The following is a 15,454-nucleotide window of genomic DNA, read 5'->3' as shown; positions in this document are numbered from 1 at the left end:
CAATTGTTGTTTGTTCTTTATACGATTTTATCGTTCTGAGCTCACATGGATGTTACTTTTGCAGTCTGTCCATTACATTTTATGAACTTACATGGGCCATCGGGTGTTTGACATCACTTTTAACCAAGCATCTAAAATTGAGAATGGAAATGAGGAATGTGTCAAAGAGACAAAAACCCTATTTAGAGCAGAAACCAGATAAAAGGCCAACAATAGGTCTTCAACACAGTGAGAAAATCCTGCACCAGGAAGTGGATGTCAGCTGGCCCTCAACAAAAATGTGTACAGGTTCTTAAAAAACAAATTGGACCTTGTTATTTTAGTATTATAGATGTTCCCTATGATATGATCTGAGTTTTGACCCCAATTTCATGGTTCACTGAACATAGAAAATGATAGTGCAATTTCAGGTTAAAGTTTTTGATCAAGGTAGATCTTGATGAAGTCAAAGTCCAATCAACTTGAAACTTAGTATACATGTTCCCTATGATATAATGTTTCTAATTTAAATGCTGAATTAGAGTTTACCCCAATTTCAAGGTCCGCTAAACATATAAAAAATGATAGTGGGAGTGGGGCATCAGTGTACTATGGACACATTCTTGTTATTTATTTTTTGCTCTTTTGGAAGATGGTTGAATATTTTTATTTTAGTGTCACCTGCGACATGAAGACAGAATGTGAAACAGGTATTAGTATTCTGCAGGGAAAACAAAAAGCTATTTTTCTGAAGGTTGAATGCTTTATATCTTGGTTTGCAGAAACCTTATGTTCCTAAGTTTCCATCCAACATGTCCAATGTCCTTTTACATAAGAAAATGCCTGTACTAAGTAGGGGATATGATGGTTGAAATCCATTCCTTTGATGTATTTGAGCTTTTTATTTTGCCATTTGATTAGGACTTGAATCTAGAAATTGACTACGAGGGTTAGTTGAAAACAAAACTTTACGACATAGATGATTTCATCTTCCCAATTGTGACCTTTTCATTTTTAACCAAGAGTTCCAAATGATGAAGTTAAAATCGTCACTTTGAATAGTTTACGTAGGCCATCACTAGTTGGATGATCGCAATGGAATATCCATTATACAGATGCTATGGGATATGTTCTTGTGTCGTAACTGCAATCCTGTTCCCTTTTCACGAATGTGACCTACCTGATTAGACTATTTACCGGCTTTGTAATAATATGAAAAAAACGCCAAAATAACCCCATTTTTTTGTGGGGTTTGTGTTGTTATTGCCCCCTATATTTGTGACACTTTTTCACACATCTTTGTCAATATTGGTAGTTCAATCATCTGTCATACAATCTAGAGGTTTAGCGCTATAAAACCAGGTTCAATCCACCGTTTCCTACATGTGAAAATGCCTGTACCAAGTCGGGAATATGACAGTTGTCCATTCGTTTGATGTGTTATTATTAGCTCACCTGGCCTAAAAGGCCATGTGAGCTTTTCTCATCACTTGGCGTCCGTCGTCGTCGTCGTCGTCGTCGTCGTCGTTAACAATTTTTCAAACATCTTCTCCTCTGAAACTACTGAATGGATTTGAATGAAACTTAACATGATTGTTCCTTAGTATATCCTGCACAAAATGTGCGCTTCGATTTTTGATCCGTCAAAAAACATGGCCGCCGTTACTTAAAATAGAACATAGGGGTCAAATGCAGTTTTTGGCTTATATCTCAAAAACGAAAGCATTTAGAGCAAATCTGACATGGGGTAAAAATGTTCATTAGGTCAAGATCTATCAGCCCTGAAATTTTCAGATGAATCAAACAAACCATTGTTGGGTTGCTGCCACTTAATTGGTAATTTTAAGGAAATTTTGCAGTTTTTGGTCATTATCTTGAATATTATTATAGATAAAGATAAACTGTAAACAGCAAAAAAGATCAGCAAAGTAAAATCTACAAATAAGTTAATATGACCAAAATTGTCAATTGACCTCTTAAGGGGTTATTGTCCTTTAATGACAATTTTTCACAATTTGTTCATCACATTTGCTAACTTTAAAAAATCTTCTCCTCTGAAACTACTGAATGGATTTGGATGAAACTTAGCATGATTGTTCCTTAGATTATCCTGCACAAAGTGTGTGCTTCGATTTTTGATCCGTCAAAAAACATGGCCGCCGTTACTTAAAATAGAACATAGGGGTCAAATGCAGTTTTTGGCTTATATCTCAAAAACGAAAGCATTTAGAGCAAATCTGACATGGAGTAAAAATGTTCATTAGGTCAATATCTATCAGCCCTGAAATTTTCAGATGAATCAAACAAACCATTGTTGGGTTGCTGCCAGTTAATTGGTAATTTTAAGGAAATTTTGCAGTTTTTGGTCATTATCTTGAATATTATTATAGATAAAAGATAAACTGTAAACAGCAAAAAAGATCATCAAAGTAAGATCTACAAATAAGTTTATATGACCAAAATTGTCAATTGACCCCTTAAGGGGTTATTGTCCTTTAATGACAATTTTTCACAATTTGTTCATCATATTTGCTAACTTTAAAAAATCTTCTCCTCTGAAACTACTGATTGGATTTGGTTAAAACTTAGCATGGTTGTTCCTTAGATTATCCTGCACAAAGTGTGTGCTTTGATTTTTGATCCGTCAAAAAACATGGCCGCCGTTACTTAAAATAGAACATAGGGGTCAAATGCAGTTTTTGGCTTATATCTCAAAAACAAAAGCATTTAGAGCAAATCTGACATGGAGTAAAAATGTTCATTAGGTCAATATCTATCAGCCCTGAAATTTTCAGATGAATCAAACATCCAATTGTTGGGTTGCTGCCACTTAATTGGTAATTTTAAGGAAATTTTGCAGTTTTTGGTCATTATCTTGAATATTATTATAGATAAAGATAAACTGTAAACAGCAAATATGATCAGCAAAGTAAGATCTACAAATAAGTCAATTTGACCAAAATTGGTCAATTGACCTCTTTAGGAGTTATTGCCCTTTAAAGACTTTTTTCACAATTTGTTCATCATGTTGACTTACTTTAAAAAATCTTCTCTTATGAAACTGCTGTATCAATTTCAGCCAAACTTAGGCTAAATGAGTTTCAGAGTTTCAGAGTATCTAGTATAAATTTTATATTTCATTTCCTTGTATGTCAAGAAACATAGCTCCTATGGCTAAAATAGAACATAGGAGAAAATGATTTTTTTTTGCTTTTGAAGAAAATAGGACGATTCAAAGAACATTTAAATAAATTGAAAAGCCAAAATAATCATTGATGAGAGATTAAACCAAAAAAATTCAGGTGAGCGATTCAGGCTCTTGAGAGCCTCTTGTTAAATTTTGCCATTTGTTTAGGGACTCTCCGTTTTGAATTTTCCTGGGAGTTCAGTATTTTTGTGATTTTACTTTTTACCTCATTTTCATGAAACTGACTGCTTGAAAAGAAAAAGTTCCTTGAAATGTCTATGTCCGTTGGACAGAATTTACCTGACCTTGACCTGATTTCAGTTGTAGGATAACTATGGTGAATGGAATGTTTATAATGGTTACATGTCGGTCTGGTAGGTTTAATCTGACCTTTACCTCATTTTCATGGTTCATTTGTCGATGTTAAATTTATGTTTTGGTCTGTTTTTCAAGTTCTATAAGCAATAGGTCAACCATATTTGGTGTTTGAAATGATTGTAAGGTGTACATGTCTGACTGGCAGGTATCATCTTACAGAAATGCCATGACCTCATTTTCATGGTTCCATGTTCAATGTTGAGTCTTTGTTTATTTCCCTTTAATAGTAGTAGATTACATTTGATAGTAATCTCATTTCATAGATCTGTGAACTAGGGCAAGTCCATATCTTGGATACTTTAAGCTATAGGTCTAATATATTTGGTGTATGGAATCATTGTAAGGTGTTTGTCCAACAGGCAGGTGTCATCTGACCGTGACTTCCTTTAAATGGTTCAGTTGATAAAGTTTAAAGATTTTGTGTTGTTGTCTTTTATGGTGGTGTAACTATAACCATTCTAGAGTTATGCCCCTTTCCAAATGGAAAAATTGCTGATTTTGTTTCTGTTCTCTAACATCAGTTTGCCTCAACCACATGTTATGAAACTTATAAACAATGCTTATTACCACAACATACAGATCAGGTACAACTTTTTATGTCAACTATATTTGGTGTCTCTTTTTTGTTCTAGAGTTAAGCCCCTTTACACATGTTCTGTTCTCTAATTCGTTTGCCTCAACAAAATGTTATGAAACTTATAACCACTGCACAAAACTCAGATCAACTTTTTGTTGTTTTCAGTCATGTCCCTTTATTACTTTATATAATATGCAATAAGTGCAATAGGTAAACTATATGGTGTATGGAAATATTTTACGATGTACATGTCAGTCTGACAGATTTATTTGACCTTGACATCATTTTCATTGATAAGTGGTAAGTTTTTTTGTCACAGAAAACTCGACATAGGGATTATCTAACTTCTTTAAAGTGTGATGTTTTAGAAGGCGGGAGACTTGGATGCTTCATATTTTGTATATAGATGCCTCATGTTACGAAGTTTCCGTCTCGCATATCAAATGTCCTTGACCTCATTTTCATGGTTAAGTGACTACTTGAAACAAAAAGGCAAAATTTGTGTAATATTAATTTCTCTCTTATTATGAGGAATAGGACAACTCAATTATGTATGTGTGTACACTTGACCACGACCTCGTATCATGGATCAGTGAACAAGGTAAGTTTTGATTGATAAATCCATATCTCAGATCCTATAAGCAATAGGTCTAGTATATTTGGTGTATGGAAGAACTGGAAGGTGTACATGTCCAACTGGCAGGTGTCATCTGACCTTGACCTCATTTTCATGGTTCAGTGGGTAAAGTTAAGTATTTGTATAATAAACTTTGATGATAGGAAACTTGATAAAAAGCCACAGAACTGTAAAATATGGGTTATGTATCCTTCATGGCAAATGGTTAATCTAGTCAGTAGTACAGATGTATCTACACACTAATTATAACCGTTTAGGTAGAGAACACAGTGCTCACATGAATGGTGTTCTAAAAGGGGGTTTCTTTCAACTGATAAATGCAGAGTATTTCATTCACTTTAATATATGCTGTAGATTAGTCACTTACTATTTACTGTGCATATTCAAAAGTTTTAACCTTTCAAAAGATACATATACCAATTGCTAAAAGGATTTATCCAGTTTCAGTTCTTTTATTGTAAGAAAGTATTAGAAGATCAGCAGAAATAAGAACTAGTGGCCTCATTCAAATAAAAGAAGGGAAAAAAATAAAGGATTTTATTTATTACAAAGCGGTAACAATAATAAATTTGATAACGACCGTGACAATAACTAATGAAATATATGAACATGAAAGTTTGTGCATAGCATTACCTATAAAATTACTGGACAAAAAAATCTATTTATTTACTCCCATAATACTAATATAAACCTAATCATCTACAAAATTATATAATAACTTATTGTCTGTATAACTTAACATTAATTTTAAAATATTAAACTAATAATTACAAAATATTGAACATCAATAAATATGCAAGTTGTGTTTTGAAATGTGTTTAAAGCATGGTTGGATTATTTACTGAAGCTGATGGCTGAAATTGCATATAAAATTTTAGTGAAAGTGTTGGGAATTTTATTGAAGTATACAATTGATAAAATGTTCTTCCATGTAAAAATTGTATTAGTCTGGTAAAATGCTTTAAAACTTGGAACATTTTAAAGCATAGCACATGTACACTTTGTATCATTTAATAAAAATGGAAGATTTCTAAAACAAAGGTCATAGGAAACAACATTTAGCTGGTTCTTTGCAATTATAAAATAATGAACACTTCCAATGATTCTGTTTCTAAAATATGATTTTTATACATGCATGCTACTAATTTAACAAAAAATGACTTGCACCTTATAAATTTAAACATAGCATAAGAAACTAAATTTTTTATTGCTTTAACAAAAGTTCATAAAATACACATACAGTTTGCTACCCTGCTACCCTCAAAATATGAAATTTGGTATCTACAGCAACAAAAAATTGCACATCATCAGTAATTTTATTTGATATTATGACATGATCATGGATTTCTGGATCAGGCTTATGATTGTTTTCCAATAAATTGTGATACTGGATCAAGAAGTTTTATAGGAAATTTTTTAAATTTCTAAAGTTTAAAGTTATATCAATTTGTCGACAATAAAGACAACAACACTCATGTTTTTACCACATAGTATCTGTTTATTGGGTCTACATGTTTCGCCTAGTAGATAGGCATCATCAGGACAATTATACAAAGAAATATGACAGTGAAGTACGAATCTTGCAGTTTAGCGGTTTAACCGGAAGTGTAAGTTACATAATAGTAGTTATGGTGACGTTATATAAATAGAAAGTGAAAGTGAAAGTAAATTAAAATAGAAAATATATAAATAGAAATGTTATTGTTTTCTTCACTGTCATATTTCTTTGTATTATTGTCCTGATGATGCCTATCTACTAGGCGAAACATGTAGACCCAATAAACAGATACTATGTGGTAAAAACATGAGTGTTGTTGTCTTTATTGTCGACACATTCTTTATTTTCAAGATGACTGTGAATACCTAGCGGTATCCACTCGTTTTTACCCTACCGCACAATCACCACTTCAGGTGTTGGTTCACTCGTATTTTTATTGTTTTATTTTCTGTGAACCCCTGCATCCGCAAGGATCCACCCGCCACACTTGCGTTGTACCTTACGACCAACAGCATGGATGCAGTAATTAGCCTTTAAAAATAATCTTTGTTCAGTGCCGCAACTTATTGGAACAACTCTCCTATTTATACATTTATGATTAAACACACTTATAAAAAAACAATGTATTTTTTCACCTTATTTTGATTATCTAGCACCATGATTGACAAGGAAAATATGGTTAAATAGATTTACAAGTAATACTTTTTCTTCAAGGAACATAGTGTAAAAAAATCTCTAAAACTATATATAAGAAGAGAGGTATGTTTATAACAAGTTTAAAATAAAAAACATCAATAAGAACAAAACAGAGGATGAATATTAATTAAAGACTAGAATAAGACATTTATTGAATAATAAGAGACAAGAAATTGATAGTGAAAAATAAAATCTATACTAAGAACTAGGAAGTTTTAAAAACAAGATTTATACACAGTCTTCATTTTGGATAATAATTGATTGACCAGGACATTTATAGTTGTAAAATTTCTGTGTCATTTGGTCTCTTCGAAGTGGAGAGTTGTCTTATTGGCAATCATACCACATCTTCTTTTTTATATTAGAACTAGCAGCGTTAAATTCAATATTCAAAATTTTGATAACAAGACCTGAATGAAGGAATTTGGAAATTATTGGCAACCTGGTTTTATCCCAAAATTAAAATAGATTCATGTGAACATTTAATATTCCACAAAAGATTATAAAACCAAGATCTTCTATGTAAAATTTCTCCATTTTTGTAAATTCATATACAAATTTTAGTGTGATATTACAAGATGTATATTACTAGTGCAAAATAATATGTAAATATAGTGAATTATATGCGTCAATGAAAAGCTGATACAATGTGGTCCCAGGATATATAGCTTACAAAACTAATCATATATATATATATATGTAAATGATAATAAGCTTGAAATATCTATAACACTATTAAAAACCATAATTTACTTATTTCATTTTTCATTTATTTTAAAACTGCTCCAATTATTATGGAGTCCAATACTTACACTTAAAAAAGAATAAAACAACAAAAAGAAGGGAAAAAATATTATGTTATTGATTACCTTATCATTTAAATCTCATTCTCAGTTTTACACACACATTTTTTAGTATCTTAAATCATGGCAAATTTGCTTAACATATCTTGGCAGTACACATAAAAACAAGGTTAAACATATTTTCTAGTGGAATCTGTTTTAAAAACAACAACAAAATTAATATAAAAGTCCAAAGTTTAATTGACTTGTACCAGTAGACCAGCTGATGATATGTTATCACCTCCGCCAGCTGTTTGTTTAACTTGAGTACACACCAACACAGGAGCAACGCAAATCTGATAATCATCTTCATCCCAACATGACACAGGACGTTTCTCATGTACTGGAATTCTTGTGGAACTAGCTGATATACTTGATGAGAATGAGTCGTCCAACAATAGCTTAGACTTTTGTGTGTGTATCCAATTTGATCCACAAACATGACGATGAGCTGTCAAAGAAGCTTTAGCAGTGGCAGACATTGTGTTTTTCCACGGTGAACCTTTGGTTGTCAATATGGCTTGGTAGGCAAGAGTGTGGACATGAAGTCGTGTTAATTTTCTTTTTCCATCAACTTCCTTTGTATTTTTCAACAGCTTGTATACTTGTCTCATCTGGTCTAAAACAGAAGCTACTCTTGGGTGAGCATCAGACAGGAGAGACACATTTCCATACTGTAATATGCTAACAAGGTTTGGTAACTCTTGCTCATTCATACCTAATGAATCTGAATACTCGACTACTGTGCTGATGATTTTCTGTAACAGTGCTGGATCAGAGAATGAAGCCATTTCAAAATGTGTATTTATTTTTCTAGGTAAAGTTGCCAGTAGTGACCTCAATTTACCAAGTCTTGATTCCATTTGACCTGAAAAATAACACAATGAATTTATTCATCACATAGGGCTTAACTGAACTTAAAATAATGTTTACCAGTTGAACATATGAGCTGCGTCAGATAGAAATCCACCTTATGCAAATGACTATCAATTATCTGTCCATTTAATTCGAGTTAAACAAATCTCTACAAAAAGTCTTTAACTCTTTGTAAACTGTGTGGCTACAAGAGCCCAACAAAGCAGATACAAATTCAACTTAACTCTTTGTAAACTGTGTTGTTATAAGAGCCCTACAAACCAGATACAATTCAACTTCGGTTTCGTATTTGTATATTCCAAAATCAACCAAAGTCTTCTACGTGTACATGTAGACGTGCACTTTAAAGTCTTCTACGTGTACATGTAGACGTGCACTTGCATAAGGTTGATTTCTATACGACGCAGCTCATATTTTATTGCATTATCATTTTTTCATTTCAAATTTCTATATTTATTGTGACTGTTTTCAATCAGTGGTCATCACTCATAGATACACAGTTTTTAATAAATATAGACTCTATTACTACATAACACTATTACATTTCCATGGTCAGTGCTCTGTGAAAGCAAGGTCAAAACCCTTATTTTGCAGTTCAATTGAAAAGGTACATGTGTACTAAGTCTAAATCTGATGTTACCACAGACTATCTACAACCAAACATTTCACCTTTCAGAGTAGAAACAAAGGGTGATTTTGAATCTAAAGTTAAACATCCAGCATATAGTGAAATATTTGGCTATTGGATAGAAAATTGATACTAGAATCATTGTTTACATTACTAATTGATTTGTGTGGAATAACTGTAATAGTCATGACTATAGCCATTAGAGGGTTTTGTAAAACTGAATATTTTAGAGAAAATTTCCTCTTGCACACATTCTCCGTGGCTAAGCAATAAGGAATGGTTCATTAGAATAAATTCAATATCATTTGTTTATTATTCTTAGTACTTATATTAACAATACTACCCACATGTTATTGGTACATCTGTAGACTTATATGCAGTATAAGAGCAATTTTTAAATGCTTTTTATCAAATCATACCCTCTTGAAAAGGAAAATTATCCATCATCTGTAATCCACCAACAACAAGTACAGAAGGGTCAAACTTAAGGATTTCCTTTTCTAAGTCATCTACTGTCTCTAATAAGGGATTACTGTTATCACTGTGAACTATGAATCTTCAAGGAAAAAAAATAAAAACTCAATTATTAATGATGTGAGAGTTGTTAATCTTTACAATTGCAGCATGTCAGTAAAATATTTTTTTCACTTATTCACTGATTTTTAACATTACAATATGTATTTTTGCTTTTCAATGATGGCAACCTGTTTTTTGGTAAGTTTATTTCTTTGACACATCCCCTGTTTCCATTCTCTTCAATTCTATTTAACAATTAAATTCTTGTTTGAACTGTTTAACAATAATCATGTCCAAGCCTTTTATAGCCGACTATACAGTATGGGTCTTTCTCATCATTGAAGGCCATACAATTGCCTATAACTGCTTACATTAACTTAATTTCAATTGTGGTGGATACTGGATAGTTAAGTTGTCTAAATGTCAATCTGACATACCATATCTCTTTATGTTTACATATTTATAACCAAATTTTCTTTAAAACCTATATTTTATAATTGCTGTTAAAGACTACTCACCTATTAGCTCTAGGAGAGGTAAATTTACCCCATTTATCTCCTGTCTTGTATTCTAAAATTAAATGTATATCATCTTCTTCTAGAACATCTCCAAGAACTGCAAAAAAAAAAAAAATATTATAAAGGAAAACAATGAATTATTTAAATATCTAACAAAGAACTAATTTTCTAAAGGTTTATATGTAGACCATGAAATCAAACATCCACCAACATCCACCAAAGTACAACTTTTCTTAATCCTCAAAAATAAAAGAGTCCACAGTAAGTCCTAGTCTATAATGCGGCGCCGGACGTTTGCTCTTTCTTTTTTTTGGACACTTGCGCTACAAATCATAGGACATTTGCGCTTTTAGAAAAAGGATATTTGTGCTTTTTACATTTTTGTACATAGGACATTTGTGCTTTTGCAATATTTGTTTTTATGACTATCCTACACTTTTATCGGGGTTTGGGACCAGCATGTTTGACCTGGCAAAGTTAGTCATATTTTTTTTTATAGTTAAAAGATTAAAAATCATTGCAATGCAAAATCTGAGCAAAAAATGAACATTCTAAAGACATAAAAACACATACAGTCATCAGAGGTCATTTTTTCCGCTTGATATCTGAAGCCCAAGGAGTGAACGAATTTAGCTGTTGTTATCTGTTCTGACTGGTATTTTGCCCACATTTTAAATAAATAATCAAGTTGCTCGTTCTCAATTCTTGACAGGGGTGTCTGTTCATCAATATAGCAATGCTTAATTTAATTTACATACTGCTGTTCAATGATACCTTCAAAAAGTTTTAAATTGCAGGATGAGTCGAGTAGAACTATTCATTATAGTGGGCATGAAAGGATTCTGGACCATATGTCATACTAATGACAAATATAAGTTAAATTTATTTATGTAATGGTTAACGCTTCTCATTAAAATTACATGTAGACGACAATAGGTGAAAAGCGCAATGGCCGGTCAATTCAATACAGGTGAATCAAAATTTAAAGCGCAAATGTCCATAGTACATGTATTTGAAGCGCAAATGTCCTATCGTTTTACAGGTAAAAAGGTGCAAACGTCCTGTGCCCCTATAATGCCAGAAAACTTTTACCATAATGTTATCAAATGAAGGTGGCCATATGGACCTCTTCTATAAAATAAGAGTCATGCTTTCTAAAAAAATTACCTAGGACTTTATCATATTTGATAAACACTGGTCTCAGGTTTGTGGCTCAGCCTTATAATGGTGTCAATTTGATATCTGACCTTGGAATTATATAGGACTCAAAAACAATTAACCTTCTCCCTCCTCTCTCATTATTTTAGGCCTTTTATTTAATATACAGTAACAGTATACATTTTTAACATGTAAACATATACAAAATGTATATATATATTTCTATCAAATTTATTGTCTATTTGCTCAACATGTTACATATGTACTTTTGAATTGTATTACAAATGTATTGTTTATTATCTAGTGTTGTAACATTGTATCTGTTCCAGACCGTATGAGTATTTGGACCGTACGCGTACGGTCTGGACCGTATGCGTACTTTTTCAAAATACGCATACGGTCGGACCGTACGCGTACGGTCCAACTAATAATAAGAAGATGGTCAAGTTTATCAGATACAAATGTAAATAACAGATAAAAAAATCTTATATCTCAAATTGATATAAAAAGTTCAATTGATATTGAAATGAAAACTTAATATTCTAACTTTTTAAAAAGGTCACGCTAGTTTAATCTGTTAATCTCCTGTAATTAGCATGTCAGTAATTAATTAAAGGCCAGTATGCTCATTGAAATTGAGGTTAACGGGTGTAAACAAAACGTGCAAGGACAATTGTTTTATAATATTTGTGAACTTTAAAAAAAAAATGCATATGCAAAGGAACATGAATGGACCGCAAACATGTAAATGTAAATTAATAAAAAACATAACATTCCTTGTGGTACATTGTAGTTAGTGTCAACTGGAGCGAGAGTACAAAAATGGGATTCAGATATAGAATTAAACAAACATTTAATTTCAATTGTACGCTTATTTACTTACCCATCTGATATAAAAATAGCATCTTGGAGAACTAAAGTTACAAAGTTTTGGTTATTGTTTATTTTTTTTAAATTTAACCCATATGATACCAAAACATGTATGGTCAGATGGACCGTACGAGTATACTCATACGGTCCGACCGTACGCGTATGGTCCAAATACTCGTATGGTCTGGAACATATCTACAGCAGGTTTATAAAATAAAGTATATATGTTATTTGAAGATTGGATTCAAGACTTGCAATGCAAGTAACAGAAGAATCGAGCAAACAGAATTATACATGTATGTCCAAAATGTAGTACAAAATCTACAGTTGCATAACTTCTTTAATTTAGTTTCCACTTTGACTATGTTGACAGTTGTTCATTATTCATTGTAATTATCTTTATTAAATAGTTGTATTTTTTTAATTGGAAATCATTATAGCTTTTTTGTTTATTTTTGCTAGACTGTTAAATCTGATTATCAAATGTTTTAGTATCCAAATTCATATATATCCTGTCTGATTTCATATCGCTAGAGACAAATTAATTCAAGCTATACATGTACAGTGTACAATGATAAAACAATGCTGGCTGAATATTATACATGTATCAAGTGTTAACATGGTGGAAGAAGATGTACATTTACTACTTACTATGTAAACTAGAATGCATTGCTTTCCTGGCATTGTTTGATAATTTGGCAGCCAACAGAACTTCTGCACCTTCCTGGGCCAGTCTTTGTGCCATGGCAGGGGCATTTCCACCTATAGCTTCTCTGTAACCTGGTATTGTTTTAGCAACTCTTGTTAACTGGTTAAATAATGTGTCATTTCCAACGTATCGTCTAAAATAAAATTAAAAGAAGTTTGTATTAATTTTCCAAAATATAGTTTATATCATGTATTTTTTTAATATTATAAATGGTACTTCATTTGTTTTTGTATGTATGGGTCACAGAGCTTTTTTTAAAATGTGCCAAATTGTCACATTTTGTATCGATTATTACTTTAAAAACAAGAATGGTCCATAGTACACAGATGACCTACTCACTCTATCATTTTCTGTTTTCAGTGGATCGTGAAATTAGGGTTAAAACTCTACATGTAATGTGGCATTAAAATTAGAAATATCGTACATGTATCATAGGGAACATGTGTACTAAGTTTCAAGTTGATTGGACTTCAACTTCTTCAAAATCTACTTTGACCAAAAACTTTAACATAAAGCGGGACAGAAGGATGGATTAGTTAATTATCAGTGTTGTTCGGTCATGAGTTGAATATTTTCTTATATTGAATTCTTTGATCAGTTATTGTTTTTAATGGCTATTTGTGTGAAAGTTAAAAATGTAAAGAACTATATCTTTTACTACGCATTCACAATTTGTTTTGATCCAACGTAATCAACATCTTGACAACGCCTATTGTTTATAACCATGTGAAATTATCAGTTTTTATTTCACTGGGAAATCAATGCAATTCATTGCAACCAATATAATAATATATCAAATAAATAACACATAGTTGAGAGGGTAATTTGCATATTGTTATCCTGAGATAAAAATCTGAGGTGATGCTAAGGTTGACAATGATAAAACTGGTCTACAATTGATCATTATTAGCTTTCCATAAAGAATGATGTCATGAAGAGTATTGTAAAAGAGTGTTAGCCATGGGACATTGTGGGATAGAGCTCAGTAAAATATCTCCCTAGCTTGTATAAACCAATCAAAATCTGGCATTTTATCACAGTTTTACAAATAAAAATGTAATACATGAACTCTTGTACATGTATGTGTACTTTTATAAACATACATGTACATACATTGTATATCTTAAAATGTTTGTATCAGTCAAATCTTTGATATGAGCTTGACCTTTCTTTTAATTGATAATCCCAATACAGTCTTTATCGCTATTTGTCTGCCTTTAATGAACTTACAAAGTATGTGATGCCACATTGGCACAATGAAAAGTGATTGTTGTATGATGTCAATAGTTCTACATGTTCAAGCGGGACAGTTTCTTAGGTCAACCAGGACATATTTCAAAAAAGCAAAAAGGTGTATTATTTTCTTCAATTAATTCTTTTTGTTCATGTTGTTCATTTAATTTTGGTATTTTTTCATTTTTCCTTTTAAACAGAAGTTTGAAGTAGAAGCAGATTATTTCTTATGTAACTCATTTCGTTGGATCAGAATGATATGAAAGGAAATCTAGCACAATATTTAAAGATAATCGTTCATCATCTCAACAAGATTGATTTTCTCGCTTCAGAGATCACGAAATCTTTTTTCCCTGGTGGTCCTTGAAGAAAATCTGGTGGTCCTCACTTTTAATTCTATTGAAAAATACTAAAATGGTCAGTCCTATGCAAAATTTTGGTGGTAAAATCCTGAGGCCCACCACTTTTCGTAAACTCTGTCGCTTGAGCCAGTACGGCATAACTGAGAAAAGCAATCGAGTTGAGATGACCAATGATAATCTGTTTATCGCTATTTTACCTATGACGAAGTTGACAATTTCATTAGCAATGCCACATGCCCCCTTAGTTTCTAGCGATAATTTTCATATCACTCGACTCCGCTGAGAAAGGAAATTATCAGTCAGCAAGATCAAAAGAAAATTTCATAAAGTAACGATTTAAAGAGTTATCTTACTCTGCTGCAGCACCATGCTGAAAGAAATAGGCCATCATCTTTGTCAACTCCTGTTGTGTATCAACAGACATAAAGTGTTCAGGGTTTTCTGGTGCCTCAAATTTCAAAGCATCTAAGAGTGCAAGACCATCTACAAACATATCTTGGCAACCACCAAAACCAATTGCAATTTTCGCCTTTGGTTGTGCAATTTTCTTCTCTGCTCGGAGTAACCCCGACAAAATTTGTTGAAGTCTCTCGTTCATATCGTTTTCATAATCGTAATCTGATGGATAAAAGTAAGCAAGCAAGGCAACAAGGACGGGAATAACGAACAAATACTTCAAACTTGACATATTTCTTAGCTGATTTTTCGATCTTGAGATAAAATGATCATGTACTGACAAATCTAAGAAAGTTGTTGTCGTCGTATTTCTTTCCGGAAGCTGAAATTCTTC

The 15,454-nt window shown here is 32.1% G+C and overlaps 1 protein-coding gene across 1 annotated transcript; it reads right to left on the bottom strand.

Moving 5' to 3' along the window:
- Nucleotides 1-5,281: 5,281 nt before the first annotated feature.
- LOC139516934 (ADP-dependent glucokinase-like) lies at nt 5,282-15,453 on the bottom strand. Its single transcript, XM_071307412.1, has 5 exons — nt 15,018-15,453; nt 13,012-13,202; nt 10,333-10,429; nt 9,718-9,854; nt 5,282-8,662 (listed from the first exon to the last, which is right to left on the bottom strand). Exons 1-5 carry the CDS (start codon nt 15,350-15,352, stop codon nt 7,992-7,994), a joined length of 1,431 nt encoding a protein of 476 aa, XP_071163513.1. The 5' UTR covers nt 15,353-15,453; the 3' UTR covers nt 5,282-7,991.
- Nucleotide 15,454: the final 1 nt, after the last annotated feature.

The sequence above is a fragment of the Mytilus edulis genome, chromosome 3 (genome assembly GCF_963676685.1).
Source record: "Mytilus edulis chromosome 3, xbMytEdul2.2, whole genome shotgun sequence".
In the NCBI taxonomy this organism is placed as follows: Eukaryota; Metazoa; Mollusca; class Bivalvia; order Mytilida; family Mytilidae; genus Mytilus; species Mytilus edulis.
The sequence above is the reverse complement of the archived record's forward strand: the minus strand, read 5'-3'. Positions and strand labels throughout refer to the sequence as shown.